At 35.4% G+C, this 21,198-nt stretch overlaps 1 protein-coding gene across 2 annotated transcripts in view; it reads right to left on the bottom strand.

Moving 5' to 3' along the window:
• Window positions 1-21,186, bottom strand: part of CEP120 (centrosomal protein 120) — a 37,898-nt gene extending 16,712 nt beyond the window's left edge. For both annotated transcript variants that reach the window (XM_005426187.3, XM_031061240.1), the window contains exons 1-17: window positions 21,154-21,186; window positions 19,869-20,025; window positions 18,810-18,924; window positions 17,766-17,907; window positions 15,535-15,683; window positions 14,312-14,509; window positions 12,039-12,266; window positions 11,581-11,788; window positions 10,433-10,543; window positions 8,988-9,174; window positions 6,972-7,121; window positions 5,966-6,148; window positions 3,610-3,706; window positions 3,368-3,520; window positions 2,643-2,732; window positions 2,166-2,258; window positions 382-543 (exon numbers count right to left, since the gene is read on the bottom strand). In XM_005426187.3, coding sequence (XP_005426244.2) covers window positions 382-543; window positions 2,166-2,258; window positions 2,643-2,732; window positions 3,368-3,520; window positions 3,610-3,706; window positions 5,966-6,148; window positions 6,972-7,121; window positions 8,988-9,174; window positions 10,433-10,543; window positions 11,581-11,788; window positions 12,039-12,266; window positions 14,312-14,509; window positions 15,535-15,683; window positions 17,766-17,907; window positions 18,810-18,924; window positions 19,869-19,996 — 2,394 coding nt within the window. In that variant the 5' untranslated portion in view covers window positions 19,997-20,025; window positions 21,154-21,186. The remainder of the gene's footprint in view (window positions 1-381; window positions 544-2,165; window positions 2,259-2,642; window positions 2,733-3,367; window positions 3,521-3,609; window positions 3,707-5,965; window positions 6,149-6,971; window positions 7,122-8,987; window positions 9,175-10,432; window positions 10,544-11,580; window positions 11,789-12,038; window positions 12,267-14,311; window positions 14,510-15,534; window positions 15,684-17,765; window positions 17,908-18,809; window positions 18,925-19,868; window positions 20,026-21,153) is intronic.
• Window positions 21,187-21,198: the final 12 nt, after the last annotated feature.

Raw genomic sequence — 21,198 nt, 5'->3', positions numbered from 1 at the left:
GAGAGTTTCCCCTTCTGTCCCAATAAGGATAACAGAAATACTCTTTTGCAATAGAAGAATAAAACTAACTGCATGGTCAAACTACTTAGATGTTAATCAACAATAATTATTTAAGTTACTGAAATGTACACTGCTGTTCAGGCTCTTCACGTAATGTAAGCTTTTAAACGAAACTTGATTTTCAACATTGAAAAAATAATCACAAGCGCTACACTGCAAACTGGTCATACAACTGAGCAAGACTGATACAGATGGATCTCAGCACATAAATACCAAATTTAAATAAAATGTTTGTTACAAAGTTGCCAGAACACAATTGCCTCCAAATCACTACTGAACTTGGTATTCTTAGAAAAATCCTCACTTTTATTGTGTACATACCTGATGATGTAAGCGAAGCTTGTCTTCTTCCAGCTGTTTGATTTTTGACCTTTCTAGCTCTAGCTGGTGTGCACATTCCTCCCTGGCTCGACGCACAGAATCCTGAAGCACCTGCAGGTTTCGTTCATGCTCTGCTTGCAGCTCCTTCTTTACTCTTTGAAGCTTAAAAAGAGATACATATTTACATTAATCCATAGGAGTGAGAGCTTCACTTGAAAAGCCTTACAACTGTTACTGCTATTCATGACAGAAAAATTGTTATTAATTTTTGAAATTAAACAATAAGATTGTTAGTTAAACTGAAATTCAGTAAGAACATGTATAGTGAGCAGCTGGACAATCTGCCAATTATTGTATTTGGGCTACAAATATACTCTTGCTTGACTACTGTACAACAAAGCTCTCGGGAGCTCTTCTGTACAATCTAAATGATTCTACTTGATTGCTCAAGGCAGGTTTCACTTCCACCTTCCTACTACACAGTGAAAAGCTTAAATACTCCAATTCACTGCAGAGAGTGTGAAAGTCACAGCTACAGCCAAGAAGTCTTTAGGTCAGTGAGACTGTACTGCTCCAGCTGAGCATATTGAGATAATTTCTCATCAAGATAAACAGAAGAACAATCCTTGACACGTTTGAACTTTCTAGAAAGATGCTACTGTCCCAGATGACTGCTAGCTGAATAGAAACTTCTCCAGTGTCCTGTTTCTCAAACTGTAATTTGCTAACTGAACACTACATCATTTTGACCAGATGTTTTTTGAACCCACTGATTTTTATAATCTCTAGCTCTCAGGTTAGAATCTTACTAAACTTTGAGAAAGTTTTTAGAAAAATCTACATAAGATTCAAAATAACTACTTCTACTCAGACTGAAATGCACTTGGCCAAACCTGAGCACCAAATTTTGTTCAGATTTTGTTGCACAGATGCTGAAGTCAAAACACTATTTACAGCACAAACTGCATCTTGAGGTACAGACAGCCAGGGTACTAAACAGAATACCAGCTCAGCTGGTGAATTTCTGTGTTGGGAATTATCAATTTGTTACAAGCACAGAAGGCATTAGTAGGCTAGAAAAATTGATTTGAGTTACAAAGAGGAAAGATAAAGTTTAGCTGTTTGGACAGCTAAAACACCACAGTATTTTACCTACATAATTTTGAGTTTGTTCTGAAATACAAGAATAGACAGTTTATTTTCTCTTTCCATATGACCAGCACCCCTGAAGTCACACACAGTTTGCCAGATTGGAGTTGTTCAGTACAGTGGTAGTTACTGGTTTCTCCTGCATCCTCTTTTACCCTGTCACTATTGGAAAAAATAAACAGAAGTAGGAACTCTGAAAATGTTGGATAACAAAACCTGAAGTTTCTCCCAGATCTTCCTGTCACCTTCTTGTATTTCAACAAACAATCTAGCAATTACTTCTTGAAGTGAGGCACTCTTGTGTATGTGTACAACACTCACCTGGCAGTGCTAAACTTAAAACAGAGATATGCTAATGTTACACAAATGTCTGCACTGACATTAATTCTGTCAAGAATAGAAGGTTTACAGTTCTGTAATCCTAGCAACCCATTTAAAAGTTCACTGAATTTCTATTTCTGTAAAAAAGTGTAGCTGTAACAAAACTTGGCTTAATTGCTAGTGTTCCTCTGCATATCACTATGAACATGTCTAGTTAGTATCTTATACACAAAGCACAGCTGTCACTATTTGAAAACTCAAACCTTATAGAAGTAGCTAATGCAATTACATTGTTTAATACAACCAGTTCTTACCTCCGATTCAGCACTAAAAAGCTGTCTCTCTCGCTTATCCAGATCTCTCAGGGTTTTCTGAAGCTGTCCTTCCAAAACATTATATTCTGCTACCTAAACAAAGGATGGAAAAAAGTATAAAATATTGATAGCTTTTATTTTAAAATTTCTATATAAAAGAAATATCTAGCTCTTAAGAACTTGCAATGGAGTACTTACTTCTAACCCATAGGCCACAGAAGGGTTTTTTGACTAGGCAAGTAAAATGCAGTCAAAACAGCTCCCATATACAGCAAAACTAATCTAAGGAAATTTTTAACAAATATGCTATGATTAAAGGCTACTTTTAATTCTTTTGCACTGTTGTAGACTAGCTGCATGCATATCAGTAGCTGCAAAGGTTAAAGGGTTACAGACCCTTTGATGCATGTTACCAAATACCTTGTTAGATTTATAACAATTTAGACTTTCTGCAAATATAAGGAGGAATTTCCTCACCTTTTTCTTCACTAATGCCTCTCTCTCTCTGTCTCTTTTCTTCCATTCCTCTGCAAGTGCTTGCATATGGACCATTTCCTTCTTTTTAAGCTTTTAGAGGAAAAAAAAAAGAAAATCCCAAACCAGATCAAAGTTGCTGAAATGCACCTTTAGAGTACTAGCAGATCTACGTCTTGAAGCAAAAGTGTTTAGTATGCTGACTTGTATAACTCAAGATATGATTCTGATAGTGAAAGACATCTTAAACTGAAGTACAAAATGTAAAGTAAATGCACGTTTGAGAAAAATATCCAAAGAACGACTAGATTTTCACTACCTTTTCAAAATAAATAAACAAAAACACATAGAACAACTTCAAGAGTAGACAGCAATGGTTTTTGAGATGCAACTAACAGAATACAGAATTAATATTTAACATCAATAATTTGAATGTTGAATCTATTGTACTTTATAAAGAGTAATGGAAAATTGTGAAGATGGTATTCTGCAGTTCAAACCCAGCACTTTCTTCACTTACTTAAGAATTAACCTTCTTCCTTAAGTAAGAGCATGGAATTTGTGAATGGAGTAGTTTACATCTGAAGTTTTAATATCCTGTATAAGTAAAATCTAGTTCTTACTTGAAATGCTAAAATAAAATATAATTAAAGTTATTATCTGTATCAATTCTACTAAAACTTCTCTGGCAATCACATACTTTAGGTAATAAAAAACAGAGCAAAAACCTGATTTTCAAAAATGTCCTCTTGCATTTCTTTCCACATTTCTAACTCCAATGCTGCTTTGTATTCCAGAGTTTCTCGAGGTTCTGGATGGTCTTCTGGGGCACGGCAGAGCTGAGTGTGAGGGACATGCTGCTGCTGACCAGCACCTACATCCTGATATAATAAGAGTGGATTTTTCATTGGAACCTCAAGTTGTCAAAGACATGTTCAAAGGAAAAAGAAAAGATTTATATAAAATTTACTTGAGAAGAATCTGACACCATAACTTCTTGCACTTTGACAAGTCCGTAGTCTTCCAAGGTGATGGCATATGAAAGCTCTGCTATTCTGGTGCCTGACCTGTAAATAGCATTAGAATGTTATTTTAATAAAAACTGCCTAAAGATACAGAAAAAGAATTGTAAGACAACACCCAAAACAGCAAAGCTGAAGTTGCTCTGTGCAAGCTCAGAATCTCTAAACAGCTGCCCATGTGAGAGCCCAAACATGCTCTCCTATACATATTGTTAAGTTAGGGCCTAGTTTATGAATTAATGGCAAGCCTTCTGACTTAAACCTGGCATTGGAAACCTATTTAACTAACAAATTACTATAATCAACACATGCCTGCAATGAGGGAATAATCCAAAATTGTACCTACAGTCCTAAATCTTTCTAATGATGTAACTGTTCATATACAGGCACTGCTGCTGACTTCAACTTAAGATACTCATTAAATTTCCTTACCTTTCCTTGTTTAGACTTTAACAGTAACCTTCTAGTTATCCACAATATAAGTAACTTAGCATATAATTTGTGGTAAAACATCCTTGGATTTCTACAAACACATTTCTGGAAGCTTCAGCATAGGGAACTGGCAACTTCAAATCACAAAGAGGTTAAAACACCTACCTGCCCTTGCACAGTGAAACAATACCTATATAACAGATATTTTAATAAATTAATCTGAAAGTAGTTGTGGTTTCTGCTTAAGAACAGTTTGTTTCCAACTGCCTCATCTCTAGTCATAGTCAAACTGTAACAAACAAAGCCAGTTCTTTGCACAGAAAGGTATTAAGAGAAGGAACAGAAAGTCATGTAACAGGAAACAACCGAAAGTCTCACGTGAAAGTACACTGAATTGTAGACCTTAGTCAAAACAAAACCTCTCATTTCAGTCATAATCACTCAGAAAGGCACAATCACTTGTCACCTGGAAGCTGCAGAACATATCAAGCAACAAGATGCTGAAAGAATTAACCACAGCTGTAGTTTTCACAGAAATTCACTTTCAGCAAATATAGATTAGATGACACTAAAATGCTTTTTACAAGGGTGCAGGCTTACTTCTATACTTCTATTTGCAAAGGAAAAAAATCCAATAAATGCTTGTACTTCACTTAAAATAAATTGCTGCATTAAATTCTTAGAACTTTCCATTGGCTACTAACTAAAAAAGAAAACAAGATTTGCATTAGTCGACCTCAGAAATCCGAGTAAATGATTCAACTAGTCTGTTGAACATACCCGTGTAAAAATGTTACACCAACAAGAGCAAGGATAAGAAGGGGTTAGCACAGCAAAACACAGACCTGATTACATTTTGAGAATGCCATCTAGTGGTTATGTTTTATACAAAACCAGGTTTCATTTAACTAATGGTAAAAGTATGAAGTTTAATGTATAGTGAGACCTTAAAATAACTCTTCACAGAATCAGGCCATGCCAGCTTTCCCACAGAAGTTTAAGCAAAGCCAGAGGTTAATTTCTTATTAAGTTGGGAGGAGAGGAGACACAAGTCACTAACATGAAATTTCCTGTGAGTTAAATATAAAATGCATTTTCTAAAATCTGTTGCATTAGCTGTTTAAAACTGACCTCAGTCTTAATAGCAATTACGTTTATTTTTAAGGGTATAATCAAATTCCATCATTACAAAGAAAAAAGGAGGGTCTAGACACTGATTGTAAACACTAATCATTTTCAACAAGGACACAGGACAGAAGTAACTACCAATCAAAAGGAAAAATACACACACACACACATATATATGTAAAACCCCAGCACTGCTCCATGTAAATGAACATTTGTTTTCAGACAGAGTATTAGCTAATACTGCTCCTTCTGAGGTACACAAGCTGAAACCCCTGCTACTATCCTGAAACAGGAGACATCTCCATTCTGTGGGTGCATCTGTCCTCCTAACTTTCACCAAAGTCAGTTAGTTGTATCTAAAAGCATACTATGGACAAACGATGTTAATATTATGGAATATCACCCTTTATATAATTAAGTAACTTACTTTTGGAAGTGCCTCAGAACCTTTTTTTCAATTGTTTATTTCTTAATGTGTCTGTAAAATTTAACTCACCCAGGATCATGATTACATAAAGGCTTATTACAACGACTTTGGCAGTAGTGTATACACTGCTCAGTGTGAAGAGGCAATTTAGCTTTTCATCTTTTGGATGCCTATTCCCACCTCTGCATACTGCAGTACTCTGCAGCCTGTTTACCTATTCAAAAAGCTATGCAGGGAAAGCTGTTTTTCAGAGAAACACTAAACAAACAACTCTAGAAAACTTGCTACAGAGCTAAGTATTTTTAAAATAGTTTTACCCTTGTGCTGCTGCGAAACTGACTGTTTCATTACAAGTCTGACGCCAGCATTGTTCACCATTCCCACCCAAGAAGCGGGTCTTTTCTGAAGCCAAAACATTTGAGAGCTGAAGCCTTGCCATTCCTAGAAGTAAGTCTTTGGCTGTTTTATCCTTGTGCCACAATTCAACCAGCAGAGGCAATCTGAAACAAAGAAGTGATCTTTGTGTCAGGCACCAAAATGAAAGAGGAGGCATTCTTATTCCGAAGAACCTCATGCTCTGGAAGTAACTTCTTAAACCAGTGATGGTTACAAAAGTCAAAATATGAGTTGGTTTTACTGCCTTTCACTGAGAGGAATGAGACTGACTGACTTTGTATCTTTTCAATCACTTGGTTCAGATTATCATTCCTTTCTTCAACTGGGGACTAACAATGTTACAATGAGTGACAGACAGAATAGTGCTAACACAGATTGATCACCTTAATTTATAAATACTTACAAAAGAATTTTAGCCATTGCCACTTAAAATACAGCACCCCCAGCACTACTTTAAAAATACTGCTATTTTGATGATTTTTTTTACATCTTAATAATTTCTTGAAATCTGGTGGAACTATTAGGAGAACTGCTTTACAGCCATCAACACTGCAAACTCTTTTCCAGGTACCTGCTGTATTTTTAAAGATATCATATAGACATTGCATATTAAAAAGAAAAGATTTTCATAATTCAAGAGGTACTTTGTCAAAAACGATGCTATCAAGCTTCACTTTTAAAATTTATGGCAATTGTACTTGTTTCTGTAAGCAACAATACCTAAGTATGTAAGAGACAAAATCAAGAACTGTAGAATTCCTGACTTTAAATGATAATAGAGAAACTGGAAGAGTAAGCTATCAAGTATTTATTTGCATTAGTCCTTGAATTATTTACTAAATTCTAGCCCTGATAATCTTAATGTGACTGCATTTACAACAACATCTAGAAAAGGGTAATTAAGATTAAAAAATTGCTAATTACTACCTGAAGAATGTATCTTGAAGCTGATGAGGCATAGTTGCAAAGTCAAATGCACAATATGACTTTGGAAGAAAGACTTCCATGTTCTTTCTAACTTCTACAGGTGGACTTGTCATAATAGGTGCTGCACTGCCAAAAAATGGGTACGAGTACCTAATAAAAACAATAAAAATAATACTTTTATGAATAGATAACTTTTTTGTACCTCTGCAACAGGACAACCAGTTTACACATCATTTAGTAAAGCATAAAGCATCAAAGTTTGAGAAATTTATACTAGTACATTCAACAATAGAACTTAGCTCTCAAGAATTCACATGGTCATTTACTTCAGGAACAATGCAGCTTCTTTATATTGGCTGTTGCTTTAACAAAAGAAGTTTTAATAACCTGTTTATTCACAACCAGATGAATTCATATTTTACTAGAACTCTGCAATTATTACATAAATTGAGCAGACAAACAGAAGAAAAATTTATACTCACATGCAGATTGTTCCTTGAGAACATCTGTAACTATACTTAAAGTTCAGACTAGACTAACACGCAATAACTGATAACAACGTATACATATACACAGTGTCAGAACCATTAGAAATTTCATTAGCTTTTTCATTTCCACAGTTTAATTGACAGAAAGGCAAGTCAAATTATTTTACCAATATGACTTAAAATGTGGCCTGAAACTACTCCACTGGCACATTTCAGTGTATGATAAAACTGTAACAAAGGGGAGGTCACGAAACTCTTAAACTTCATTTTGCTCAAACTGATGATGCCAGCTGTCAGCTAAGCTCCTAATAAAATCAAATGATGCCTCTATATATAAAAATTGCACTCTCCACTTTTTGTGAAGAGCTGTTGAAAGAGCTTGTTTAGACTGGAATAAAATAATGCTTCCAATCTACAGTGAATATGCAATTTTTTACCCTGCGACTTTTCTTAATGTTCATGTATCTGGATGTTTCTCCAGATACATTTCTTCAGCTTCCTTCCATGTTCATCTGACTGACTATAAAAATTCAAGAGCAAAAAACAAAAAAACCACTATGTGTTGTTACTGTTCTGAAACAAATTAACTATTCAAATGTTACATAAAAGATTTTATGTGGCAAATTGCATCCATTGTACATTGCTTTCAGCATGCTATTTACTAATGTAGCCAATATGGAAAGACATTAATGATGAATGCCATAGTAGCCGTATTTTAAAATATTCTAGCCCTACATCTCATCCACACCTTTTCAACCTAGTTCAGACAAAATCTAAACCCCATGATCCACCACCACAACTAGACTTCCCAGTGACTAGTTAAAACTGTATGAATCAAGCTCTGCCAGAAAAGAGGTAGAGCAAATGGAGAGGCAACTCCCTGGTCAGAAATCCTCAGAAATTTGACTGAATCACCATTTAAAGATACATTTTATCACAAACATCAAAAGCACCCTGGTGGAAATGAGAAGACAAATTGTAAAAACTATTATTAATCACTCACTTCAAATACACCATCAATAATTGCTATAATGAAAGTAGAATTTCTTTTTTAAACCATCAGAATCATCCCTGTATTTACAAGTCTCTTAAAAATGCATTTAACTACACTGATTCTTCATTAAAACTAGAATGGATTTCCTTTGGATTCACACACAAACCAGTGGTCTCTTACTAAAACACTGTAAAGAGTTCTCGGTGGAATGTGGAAAATTACAAAACCAAACAAACAAACCAAACCAAACCAAACAAACAAAAAAACAAACCAAAAAAACCAAACCAAAAAGAAGAATCAGTTCATTGATAAGCTGGAAATGTAGCCAGAAAGATTTACTACCAATTATAGCAAAAGGCAACAATCCTTAATGCTCAGTTTAGTGATAAGACAGATGAACATTCTAAAGTATTTTGCTACTGAAAATCATCTACATTTTAAAAGGCATGAAGAAGCAGAGAGGCACTATGCCACCAGCAATCTCTCAGATTATGAAGGCTTTGTATTTTCCAAGAATAACAAAAAAAATTGTACCTTAAAATGCAATTTATTGGAAAACCAACTTCCAGACCACGTATACTTCTTAAGTCTATTGAAAAGCAAAAATGGTGAGAGGCTGCTGGAATGACAATCTTCTGTGCTGACACAGGCTCAGAAGAACTGGACACACCCACAGGGTTAGGCTGAGATATCGCTACTGGACCACCAGCTGTGTTATCAGCTAAAAGCACAAAAGAGAATTCATGTGCATTTTCTATAACTTGTTCTGCCCAAAATAACAAAATATGTCAAAGATTAGTGTCACATTTTAAATGCAAGTAGAGCAACTGCTTCCCTAAGAGATTTCTATTCTTTGTAAAATAAATGAGTACTGTGAAAAATAACCACTCCTTCTGTAAGTTACTGCTTCCAAAGAAAAAAACACCAAAAACCCAATACACTTTAAATCTTCTTACAGGATTGTAATATTTTTCCTTTCTTTATTAATCTTTGAAGCTATGTAAGGTTTAACTCACCAATAAAAGTTTACAATAAGATCAAAGAAATTAAATTCTTCAGAAAGATGGTGTATGACCTCAGTTTATATAAATTTTTCACAGTCAACTTGAAGGCATGCATAGGAGAATAAATAGTTTTAGAATTTTAGTGCTTTTTAAAATTAATTAACTTCTTTAGGGGAATTACAAAGACAATCAAATTAACAGGTCAATTGTGCTCATGTAAGGCAGCATCATCCTTGGCCCCCAGCTTTTAGTTTGGCCCCACATTTTAGTTTGAAGCAAACTAAAATGTGCAAAGCACATCTGCTTCTGTCACAGAACCCACATACTGTGGCATCCATTTTATAATTTAAAAAGCAGAATCAACATTGAGTGCCTGCCCAATTGCATCCAGGCTTCTCGTATCCTTACAATGAGACCCAATATTGCCTTCAGAGAGTAAAACAAACTAAAGTCCCACAGACAGGTCTCCAAGAGGCATTCTTGCAAAATGTTCAAGACATTTTGTTTAAGACTTTGAGGGCTATTTAGGCTACCAAGCCCCTACAAAATGAGGGAATGAAAATATCAGATAAGAACACAACGGCCTTTTGTAAGTGCTTCTTGTTCTGATACTGCCTTCATAATTATTTAAACCATTTTCACTTTTGTAATTTTTAAAGAAATATATCATTACTAGCATTGATTTTATTCTTTCCTCCTGTATCCTAAGTGTTTCCCTTGCATTAAGAGTAATATTACAAAAAAGAAAAATGCTGTAATACTTCAACATCAGCTAGTTAACACAATGTATGAATGAAACTATTTTAAGTGATTCAGGTAGAATATCAGAAGATTGCTTGGTGCAAAGAATTGGCTGAATGGAATTTAAAGGTCACACAGCTTTTAAGTACATACAGCTTACTGTTAAAATCCATTTAAGTTGGTTGTATAGTCAAATTTCATTTAATGTACTAAATTTAATAAATTTTGCCTTACTGGGATTTTGCAGATCTATCAGAGGTGACTTTGCTCTGCTCTGTGATTTCGAAGTTGGAAGCTCTTCAAAACACTGTTTGCTAACCTCTTGAGCGCAGCCAGCCACCAGTCCTGAAAGAAAAACGTGAAATGACACGTTTTACATCTTAGCAAAACAGAATTATAAAATTACTATTAATAAAAAAGCACAATCCTGGATTTCCTAACCAGAGATTCAAACCAGCTGCTGGGTTCACAATACTTTCTTTTTACATTCCATATAAAGGACTTAATCCTTGCTTAGATAAGATCAGTTAGGATTAAAAGAAAATTTGTCTGAATTAGCAGATAAATCCTGAGAGCCCATTCTAGGACAAAGAATTTCCTCTACACAACTGTCTTTAGGACAAAGCTCAAAAGACCAGCAATACAAATATCATTAGAAAAACAATAATTCCACTTTATTAATGAACCACCTCTTAAGAAGATTCCTGTTCAGTAACATTTAGCAAAACAACATTTTTTGAGATTTATTTGTTTCTTATGGTATTTCTTATCTCTGTTCCTCTTCCACTTTTCCACTTCTGAGTTCTCAAATCAGAAGCAAGTCTTCCTAGGGCTTGGCCTACCAAGTCCAAACAAAAGGATCATGTAAAAACAAACAAAACAACCCAGTTGTTTGTTTTTGTCCAGGAATCTGTACTTTATGAACATCTGTCTTCACAAATTATAATTCACATAGTAAATTCCTTAGAAAACTCAAAAATCCCACATTATCCCTGCTTTTCTATTGAATAAATTAATAGTAGACAATTTAATCTCATTGAGCAAGTCAGTTACTTCATAGGCATCGCACTAAACCTTCTCATTCACAAGTCCAGGAAATTCCAAAAACTTTCGTTATGATTTTTCAAGCTTATGACCATCTACCTCACTTGTAATCTACATACCTCCAAATCTCTAATCTGGCTCTTGCAAATGTACTTAACAATAATCATGTTCAAATCACAACATTTATCCCCCTTCTGTTACTTGTTTTGCAAATGACTCTGACTTGCCTGAAATTTATTACCAGCAGGGAGTACTACTTCATGAATATACTAGAAAGGAGTAGCACATGATTCAAGACCACACTTAGCAACTGTGCAAAGAAATTATATACCACATACCCCTTTTCCTTGGTTTTGTGCCTTTTTCAAACTTAAGACTTTCCACTTCACTCTCTGTTGCTACATCTTCTTTTGAAGAACACAGGTCAGTTTGAGATGGGACATTTTGGGATCTCTGTTGCTGGCTCTCTGTTTTTCCACTAACAGGTGAAAGAACTTTCTCCTGTGGCTGTTTGGGTTCAGTTGCAGCATTTAAGGGAATCAAAGGCTAAATGAAATAATAGTTTTCTTATTGATCATAGCTTGCATTGAAAAATTCTGTCTATGACATTTCATAGTATGAAATTATTTTTCTGACACAGAAAAATGCCAATGAAAGAGTTATTCATATAAAGCATTAATTCTTTCAGTTTTTTTTTTTTGTTTAACACAAAACCCAGTCAAATATAATTAAGAAACACCAATCTTTTTTTTACATTAAACTGTGTCTAAACCAACAATGAACAGGTAAGACATACCTGGGTAGTCACGTTCTCCCTTTGAAGAACTACAGATACCCCAACAGTAGGAGCCAGATCCAGAGGCAGTTGTGGCAGTTTCTGTTTAGCTCTATTTGGTGGAACAAGAACAAATGGTCCTTCTATTGCCACAGGGTGTTGGTCAATCTCCACATTTCCTCTCTTCAGCAGTCCTGACAGGGGAACTTCAGTACTTCCAAGAGAGTGGTCCCCACAGCAAAGATGGATCTGCACACACAAAGGTGTTAGAAAGTAACTGGTACATACGTGTAATTTGCACTGGAACCATCTGTGCACCCTCCACTAAAGGTAGCATAAATAAAACAAGTTATCATCCCTAGCCTAGTCTCTGCATGCTGAGAATAAGAACAGCTATGAAATGTCAGTTTTGAGCAGGTGGGATTTGTTCACTGACAGGGCAGCAACAAATCACTGCACTGCTCTTCTGAGGACCTGTCATATCACTCCTTCTGTAGGATAAATTCAGTACTCTGTGACTTTTAAACACTGTACAGATCCTTGCCCTTCATACATAGGCATATAAAATGCATGACTGCAAAGTAATGAAAAAGATTACTCGAAGGCTTTTGGCATATATTTAGACACCGCTTAACTGGCAAGGATTTTTGGAATTAACTGTGGTTTTAATTCCTTGTAAATATAATCATTTGAAAACTTGATTCAACTGTATATTCCTTACAGAGTTTAATATTTATACCTACAAGTGAAAGATTGATCTTAAAAAAAAACCCCAAACAACACACACTAAGGTATTCTATTTTCCTCAAAGTTACTCTTTGAAACTCAAATATTAACTTGCTTTTTCCCAAATAAGAGTCACTTCAGCTTTGATTTAGCAGATCAGAACACTGTATTCCCATCCTTAATATTTGTTGTACTTAAGGAAAACTGCTGTGCTGAAAGGTGGGAGCTGCCAGTATACATATCTAGGTGCACGTATATACGTACACACATATAAATACATTCATACAATACGTACATACACACACTCTAGTCTGGCAACTAGCACCTTTTACAACCAAAGTCTCCATTTTTGGAAATATATGTTAAAATTAAGAATCAGAACACAGTGGTCTGATCCTGTATCCTAAGATTTAAGATGCTGAGTGAGAACTCAAAGGACGAAAACTGCAAATCAAAATGTGGATCTGACCACAAAAGAACTTTTGTTCAAAAAATTGTTCTTTACATATGATGCAAATACGCATAATTCCCCACATATGTATCATATATGTTTTAAGACTGTTTTAGAGTAAGAAAAAATTCCAAACACACCAGTGCACGTTGCTCCAAATTGAGGCAAAAAAAAAAAAAATGAAACAATACAAGATTTGAACAAAAGCATTCTTAAACCATCCTGCATGAAAACCCTAGAATGGTCTGTATAAACTTAAAGAAAATAACTTTAAAAGTGTCCAGATCCACAAATTACTTTGTATAACTAATTCTGTCTTATTTACCAGCTACATTATCAGAAACCCTATACCATCCCCACTCAACAAAGCAGACTCTTGTTTTGTAATCTTATAATTAGTTTGAGACACGCACAGATTGCCATAAATACTCTAAGTACTACCTGATGTTTAGAATCATAGACGCACTTAGTTCAGAAAAGACCCTTAAGTCTACTGAGTCCAGCTGTTAACCTAACACTGCCAACTCACCACTGTCCTCCATTTAAAGGCAAGCGTAAAAAAGATAAGCAACATCCCATAGTAACAGCCCAAAAATGTCTGTAGTATATTTAGAAACAGCATTTGTCTACAGAGCAGGTAAAAAACACAGACCTTCCTTATAATTCACAAAGTGTGCTGACGACAGTGATTTTAGAACTGAGGCAAGAGTGACCTGAGCAGCTGGTATGGGATTACCATAGGTATCACAAAGCAGGACTCTGGCTCGCAGATGGTCTGATTGCAGGGCAGACCCCAAAGCTCAGAGCTCTTCAGAGAGCCACATTAGCTCTTTGGAAAGAGCTAGTATTTCAGCAAGGGCATGCTTTTATCACAGCATGCAAACCACCTTGCAGTAACAGCAACTAATTAAAAAGACAGCACTCCACCTAGCTAGGAAACTTGCTGCTATGGTTTCCCTCATATCACCAAGATGATCAACTTATATTTGAGCCAAAATACTATAATACCATCTTAGTTTTGGAAACAGAAATGCTTTACAGATACAACCTGAGACACACTCTATTTCTTTAATTTTAATTATTTATTTTCATTCACACTTGAAATTAAACAGTTTACCTGCAACTTTGACTGTGCACAAAGATAAAGTTGAAGAACATCTACTGTACTACGTATTCGAACTGAAGCTCTTTCTGGCTCAAAGTTTGGATTAATTAAATCAGTGAAAGGTTCATTTGTGACATCATTTCCCAGTAACGAATAGTAGAAGAAAAACTCAGGTTGTCGATCAGGGAGCTTCATAGTACTAGGAACTAGCTGAAAGAGATCAGAAGAGAATTATGTATCACTTTCCTTGATGCAGAGTTACAGTAATTCTGAAGCACTACTTTGGAAATTAGAACTTAAGGACTGACCAGCTGACCTAAATCATAGCGTGCACTCCACATATAACTTATTATATTAATACTCAAATTAAAAATGTTTTACTTTAAGTAAAAAGAGCAAGACTTGTCAACACCAAAGGCTGTAACTGACATGTATTTACTAACATCAAGAACGTCACAAATACTCAGAAATAAGCTATGCCTTCATAAAATATTTCCAATTATTAAATAATGCAGATTAGATACTGTTATATAATTTATGTGATTAAATAGAAGACTGAAACAGATGAACTTCATCCTGTAGGCAACTGTGAGTTCAATGCCTACAGAGGCACAAGCCACAAGCACGATCACCATAAATTTTGCTTCTCAAGGTCCTACAATTCTGATATGGAAAACTATTTTCCCTGAAAAAAAGAAACATGACAAGACTGAAGACAGTTTATCACACACCATGAGTTCTAGACCAATTAAAAAATGCTGTCAGTACAGCAAAAACACAGCAGCTAAGGTCTAAAGCTGAAACAACCATTAGCATGCCACTACATCCAAGCTAGTAAGTCCTTCCCTCAGGCAATATATGAGCTCTGTCTTACATTCTTGAAAAGCATTTCACCTTGTTTGAACTCCAGTGCATGGGCACCACACTGTAGACTGGTATTATCTACACACAAACTTCTTACACAATATTGCAGTAGAAAAGTATGCATTTCATAAGAATGCATCATTTGAAGTAAATACAGCTTTAGTACTTCAAAAGAATTATATTTCATCTGCAGTCTGAGATGTTAAGAACTTCATAAAGTTTTAAAATTAATATAAATTCACTTCGGGACAAGGTTATTTCTTGAAATAAACTCAAAAAACCATTAAAAACTAATTAGAAATGAGGAATGGGAGGGTGAAAATATTAATGTGGGATAACACTTAAAAACTACACATAGCAAGGAAACAGACCTGTTCCAACTGTGTGGCAAATGCAATGGTTACAGACAAAACAAAGTGATCCTTGCAATACTCTGCTGGTCCAATTTGATGATAGCCCTCTTCTTCATTCAAGACTGGCACAATACTTTTAGGGTCCAGTCCATGAAAAAGGGTTAGTACTAGGAGAGAAGAAATAAACATGAGTGACTAGCAGCCTTTGTAATTGCTTTGATATCTTTTAGGCATTACACATGGAAATTACATGTGGAAAGAAAAATTACAAATAAAGATCTTGATGTCTGCTACCAAAGTTTTGCAAAACACAAAGAAGTCTCTAGGTATATTTCGAAACAGCTACAAAAAATTCCGAAATTAACTTTCGTTCACAACTGTACATTGAACACTATGCTAAACAGAATTCTAGTTCCTATTTTTATTTTGTGTTACAATGAGAAAGATTACAGTGACTGGAAGTTTATTTCACTAGGCTAGAGTGTACCATGCTATTTCTTTACTTTGCTCATTAAAGAAAATGCAGGACAGTAACTGCATATTGCAATCTATTGGAACAAGGATGCTGTGCCATTCCACAGATCTTTAGAATGCTTCATTTAAAGATTTTTCATCTCAAGTCTTCAGTGCATAAAACTCTGTATTCTGGTTTGCTAGTTTTTGTTCTATAGTGCCAGTAATTCAACACATTTGGCCCTCAGGTTACACCAAATAGAAATAATGACATAGCATTTTGTGAACAAAAAAGCTGTTTCGAATACTAGAAGCCTTAGACAACTTAAGTCAGTAAAGAAAGGAGTGTATGAATACTAAATGGAAAAGTATCTGACCAGACTAGAACTGGGTAATACAGCTTTGTTATACCCAGTACCTGGAACATTAGCTTTACAACCGTGAAAACCCAGAAGTTTGTTTTTCCCCATCGCATAAATATGATACTGACTAATTTTGACATGATGCAAAAAAGGAAAAAGCTGGCAAACTTGTTTGTAGCAATTATTACACAGAAAACATGAAATGGGAAACAGTGCTGAGTAAAGGCAGAAAGATCTTTTTTTTTTTTTGCCAGTGTCATGAGGGATAGGAGAACTTGCAGGTACAAAGACCACATGGGAACCACAGACTAAGGAATCATTTAGAGTAGTTTTTTGCCTCCTTTACAGATGTTACAATATGGAATGCTCCCTGTGTTTCGCTGTAATCCTGAATGAAAGGAGTAAGCTATCTTACACTGAAACTTAAATCCTGTCTTAACCAATCTTGAAATGCAGCCAAGTCAGTGAACTCTGGGCCAGAAGCTTATAAAACATTTACTCCCACTGACCACTCTACTTCTCCAAAATTACAGCAACAGATCATCAGCAGATAGATGATGGATTTAGAATTAGAGAAAATGTACCTTCAGGGCAAGAACACATGTATTGTAAGGCATGGAGGAGAAAATCCACTAGTTGTACCAAAAGGCTCATTTTTCAAAAGTTAAGTAGATAGGCATTTGGGTGAGAGAACAGGGCAAGATGGAAATATGTTTTTGTTTTGGGACTCTTTAAATCAAGTTTCTAAAATCTTGTTTTTGTTTTTTTAACAGCTGCTAACTTGCAATAAAAAGAAAACCAAACTACATGGATGAAAAAGTGACTTGAAGGCACAGAAAGGCACCAAATGTTAACATTTGAGGTCCAATAGATTTTTGACACATATCACTGATTTCCTTCGAGAAAAATAAACAAGAGAATACAGAATTGGAATGAGTCCCAACAGTAAGCAGATGTTACTAAAAAAATCTTAACAACAGTACATAATTTAAGTATCTAAAGATTAGAAGAACCGACCAAAAAGGAAGCAAGTCTACCCAGCAAATGAGACATTTTACTACTTTACAGTTCCAAGCCCAAACTACTGAAAAGCCCAAACTTCTATAAAGGTAAAGTTCCTTTCTCATCTCTTTCATAACCTTCCAAAGCACATAAATACAAGTTAAATACCCAAGGGAGTTAACGATGAGCCCCTGATTCTCATTCTAAATACCAGTTGGTTTGCAGCTTGTCCACCTAAAAGTCACACAGTTATCACAGTAAAGAATCCTTGAAAAACTTACTACCACAAAGTACATTAATCAGCTGCAAAGGGTTTGCACTGAAACTCCTGTGAAATTAAAATTCTCTTGAGACTTAACAGATTTTCAACAAGTGATATGTCATCTGGCACAGGAAGATTTTTAATTCAAAGTGAGATGTCATGTTACTTACACTTGCCTTCTCTAGGGGGTGCCTCCTTTGCTTTAAAATCATCAACCAGTGCTTTTGAGTCCGTCTCCAATGCAACACCAATTTGTATTTCAGGTTTAAACTTAGGGTACTTGTTACTAAGCAAAGGATACCATTTAGGCGTCTACAGAGTAAAAAACAAAAATAAGACCCCAAAGTGTTTAAATACAACAGAAAAAAATAGTATAATACTATTACAGGAAACTCAGTCTTAATCTAGGACTTCTACTTTATCATCTACAGAAATACACTTTGGTTTTTATTTCTAAAAATTTGGTCTATTTAGTACACTATTGTACTAAAATATTCTATAGAATGGTTACTGGATGTGTACCTGAACATATTGGTTTTTTTCAACTGACTTGTACAGTGAAAAGGTTAGATAGAGAAATATACCATAAATCTTTATTTAGAAAACCTTCAAGTCCTCGACTGCACAGTAAGTCATATGCATTGAAAATGCTCTAGAAGAATGATGCCAGAATAGGACACCAGGCTCCTCGTATGACCCATATCAAAGTTATGTTTTGATCAAGCTTGATACAAGGGAGTTGGCTAATTAAATTTATATAAACAATTATATTGTGCTTACTCTGTGCTGTATTAAAGAGCTAGAAACAATCACCTAACACATCATCTTCCATGGAGGTCCGCCATAAAAAAACAACTTAAGACTTGATTTCATGATGGAGACTCAATTCAATTGCTCCATATCTATTGCTTAGATAAAACTTTCCAGTTGATTAAATAATGAGATTGTGTAGATTAATTGGTCGCTAGTGATCCTATTATTCAATTCAGAAATAAGCAAGATTAGTACTAACTGTATTTTTTCATTTGTGCATGTTCTCAGAATCAAGATGTCTCTCCTCTTAAGAAAAGCAACAAAATCCCCCATATATGATCAGTTATACTCCAAAATGAGACTCAGAAGTTCAGCCTATGCTTTAATTCAAATTATATTATCTGTAACAATTTGCCTAAAATTTAAAACAAAATTTTAAATCTTGATATCCCATAACGTACCTGTTTCTTTTCTGGGGCAGCCCTTAGATCCAGTACAATATAGCCTATATTCTCTTTAGCTGAAGATACAGGATCCAATGCAAAACACTGGAGTTTGATAGGTGTACGCTGCAGTCTGAAAAAGTAACTCAGTTGAAATATTAAATATAAAATGTATACCTGCAATTAGTTCTCAAAGATAGTTCATAAGTTTCCAGCAAGCCAATGATACAAAACTCATTCTATAACTAGTTTCATTAGGTCAGAAACTGAACTTATATTGAACATACAAAAGTCATCACTAAGTGAGAGAATGAACAAGTGGTTTAATTCTTGAAGAAGAGTGTGTTGGAGCCTCAGTCTCAAGCGCTATTAAAAAGACATTAGCAATAAACACTTCACTCGCATAAAAGAAAAAAGTACAGCACCTCACACAAAATTTGAATTTCACTTGAAGGGGCATCTTAAAAACAGGGCTTGTGGACAAGATTTTTGGGTAAAGCACCTGACTACTGCAAGGCAAGTATAAGACATCTAGCACATGGTAAATGTAGGCATCTTTCTCTGTCAAATAACAATGATACAGTTTTTTAAACTTCTTTGATGATATGGTCATAACATTACAACCTGTAAGTTGTAAGATTTATGAAATTAAATAACAGTTATAACAGTTATGAAAACACTCAATTTCTCAGCTTATCTCTTTGAAATTTTTAAAAACTATTTACACAGGCTTTTCAGACTTGAAATTAAGTTAATTTTGTGCCGCAGTATACATAAGAAAGCTTGACTGCAATGTTTGAATTACAGAATTATTAGTTTGCTCTAAGAGCCTGCGGGGTGTTTTTTAGTAGTGTGAAAATATACCCTTTAGAATTTTTAAACATCATTTACATCTTGCCACACATTACCGTTTTTTGTACATTAGTACATTTTTCCATAACATTATTGTAGATAAAATAAATTTTCTAAAGAACAATTCAGATGACAGTAAACCAAAAATTGTATTTCACTAACTTTCTTGTAAAGACAAGAAAGTTCAATTTTATCTGCATATTAGACTTCACTTGTTAACATTACCTGTGCTGATGAAGTGCTTTCCTATCAAGTTCCCAGGCCAATTCTGTAGCAAATTCTGGCTGATCAGTATGCTCTACGGGGTCAGTAGCCAACTGTTCGCCATCTAACTTGGCTTCAACTATAAGCATGTGCTTGGGTCGTTTTGGGAAACAGCGCCCTGTAAAAGAGTTGCATTGCATGTGCCATGACTAAAGAGATGCAAGAGCTCAGACTGATGCCATAAATCAGTTACATGAAATTAATTTCCCATGTCATTTTCCCTGCTCTGATCTTGAAAGAAAAATTTTGCACTATACAGAAATATGAAAGAATGTAACATGAAACAGACTATTTGTGAAGAAACAAGAAACTAAGTAACAAAGGAAAGTAGCAAGCAATTAGAATTACTTGAGAAATCTATGATTGGCAATAGGTAAGGGAGCAGGCATGAGAAAGAGAGTCAACGTTTTACTTCAAGTGAAAATGTTATGAACTGTCTGACATCCAAACAGAAAAACATGATCTTGTAAAAGTATTGAATGGTGTTTCTCCTGCTATTTGCTGAAAAAAAAATAATTATTGCCAGATTAGGAGAGTGCCTAAAACTGTATAGGATTGGTCCTGGGCTCAGGATCATCCAGTATTCTGATTTGAGATGACAAAAAGAAGTAAAACTTTACTTATATCACAGTGTGGGGAGACGATACTACAAGCATATCAGACGACGGGATCTTATTTGTAAGCTCCTTTGGCAGACTACATAAATGGACAGAGAAATAATAGGATTTACTTGACATAAGGAAAGCATTCAGCCAAAACAACTCAAACCCCCAAACCAAGCTCCAAAACAGCCCAAAAGAGAAAAAGACATCCTAACAAATGACTCGCTCACGCACACACACTCTAATCAGACTACAGAAACTATAGCCTGTGAAAATGCAGGATGATCAACTGAATATATGTTTGAGTCAACACCTAAGGCTGATTACTACGAAGGGATAGAAATACCAGAATAATACTTTTTTAAAAACAAAACCAACACCAAACCAACAAAACCCAGATCCTCGGGGAACGACTGTTACTTTTCTCATTCACTTAATACATTACCTCCAAATACCTAACAGAGGGTAGCCAACCCTGGCCTTAAGATACGTACGTCCAAAGCTTTATTAATAACATAGGCTTACTCAACGCCGCTGGCTTACCCCGCTCACCTCGGAGGCAGAACCAGCCCTCATCTTCGCCTCGGGACAGAGGGGACGCGCAGCACCGGGGAGGCCACGACCCTCCCGCTCCTCCTGCCTACCTTCCAGCACGGAAACGACGATCAGCAGCCGATCGGCGGGGGCGG

This window comes from Geospiza fortis, unplaced genomic scaffold (assembly GCF_000277835.1).
Source record: "Geospiza fortis unplaced genomic scaffold, GeoFor_1.0 scaffold44, whole genome shotgun sequence".
Classification (NCBI taxonomy): Eukaryota; Metazoa; Chordata; class Aves; order Passeriformes; family Thraupidae; genus Geospiza; species Geospiza fortis.
Note: the sequence above shows the minus strand (reverse complement) of the source record. Positions and strands in the feature narration are given on the sequence as shown.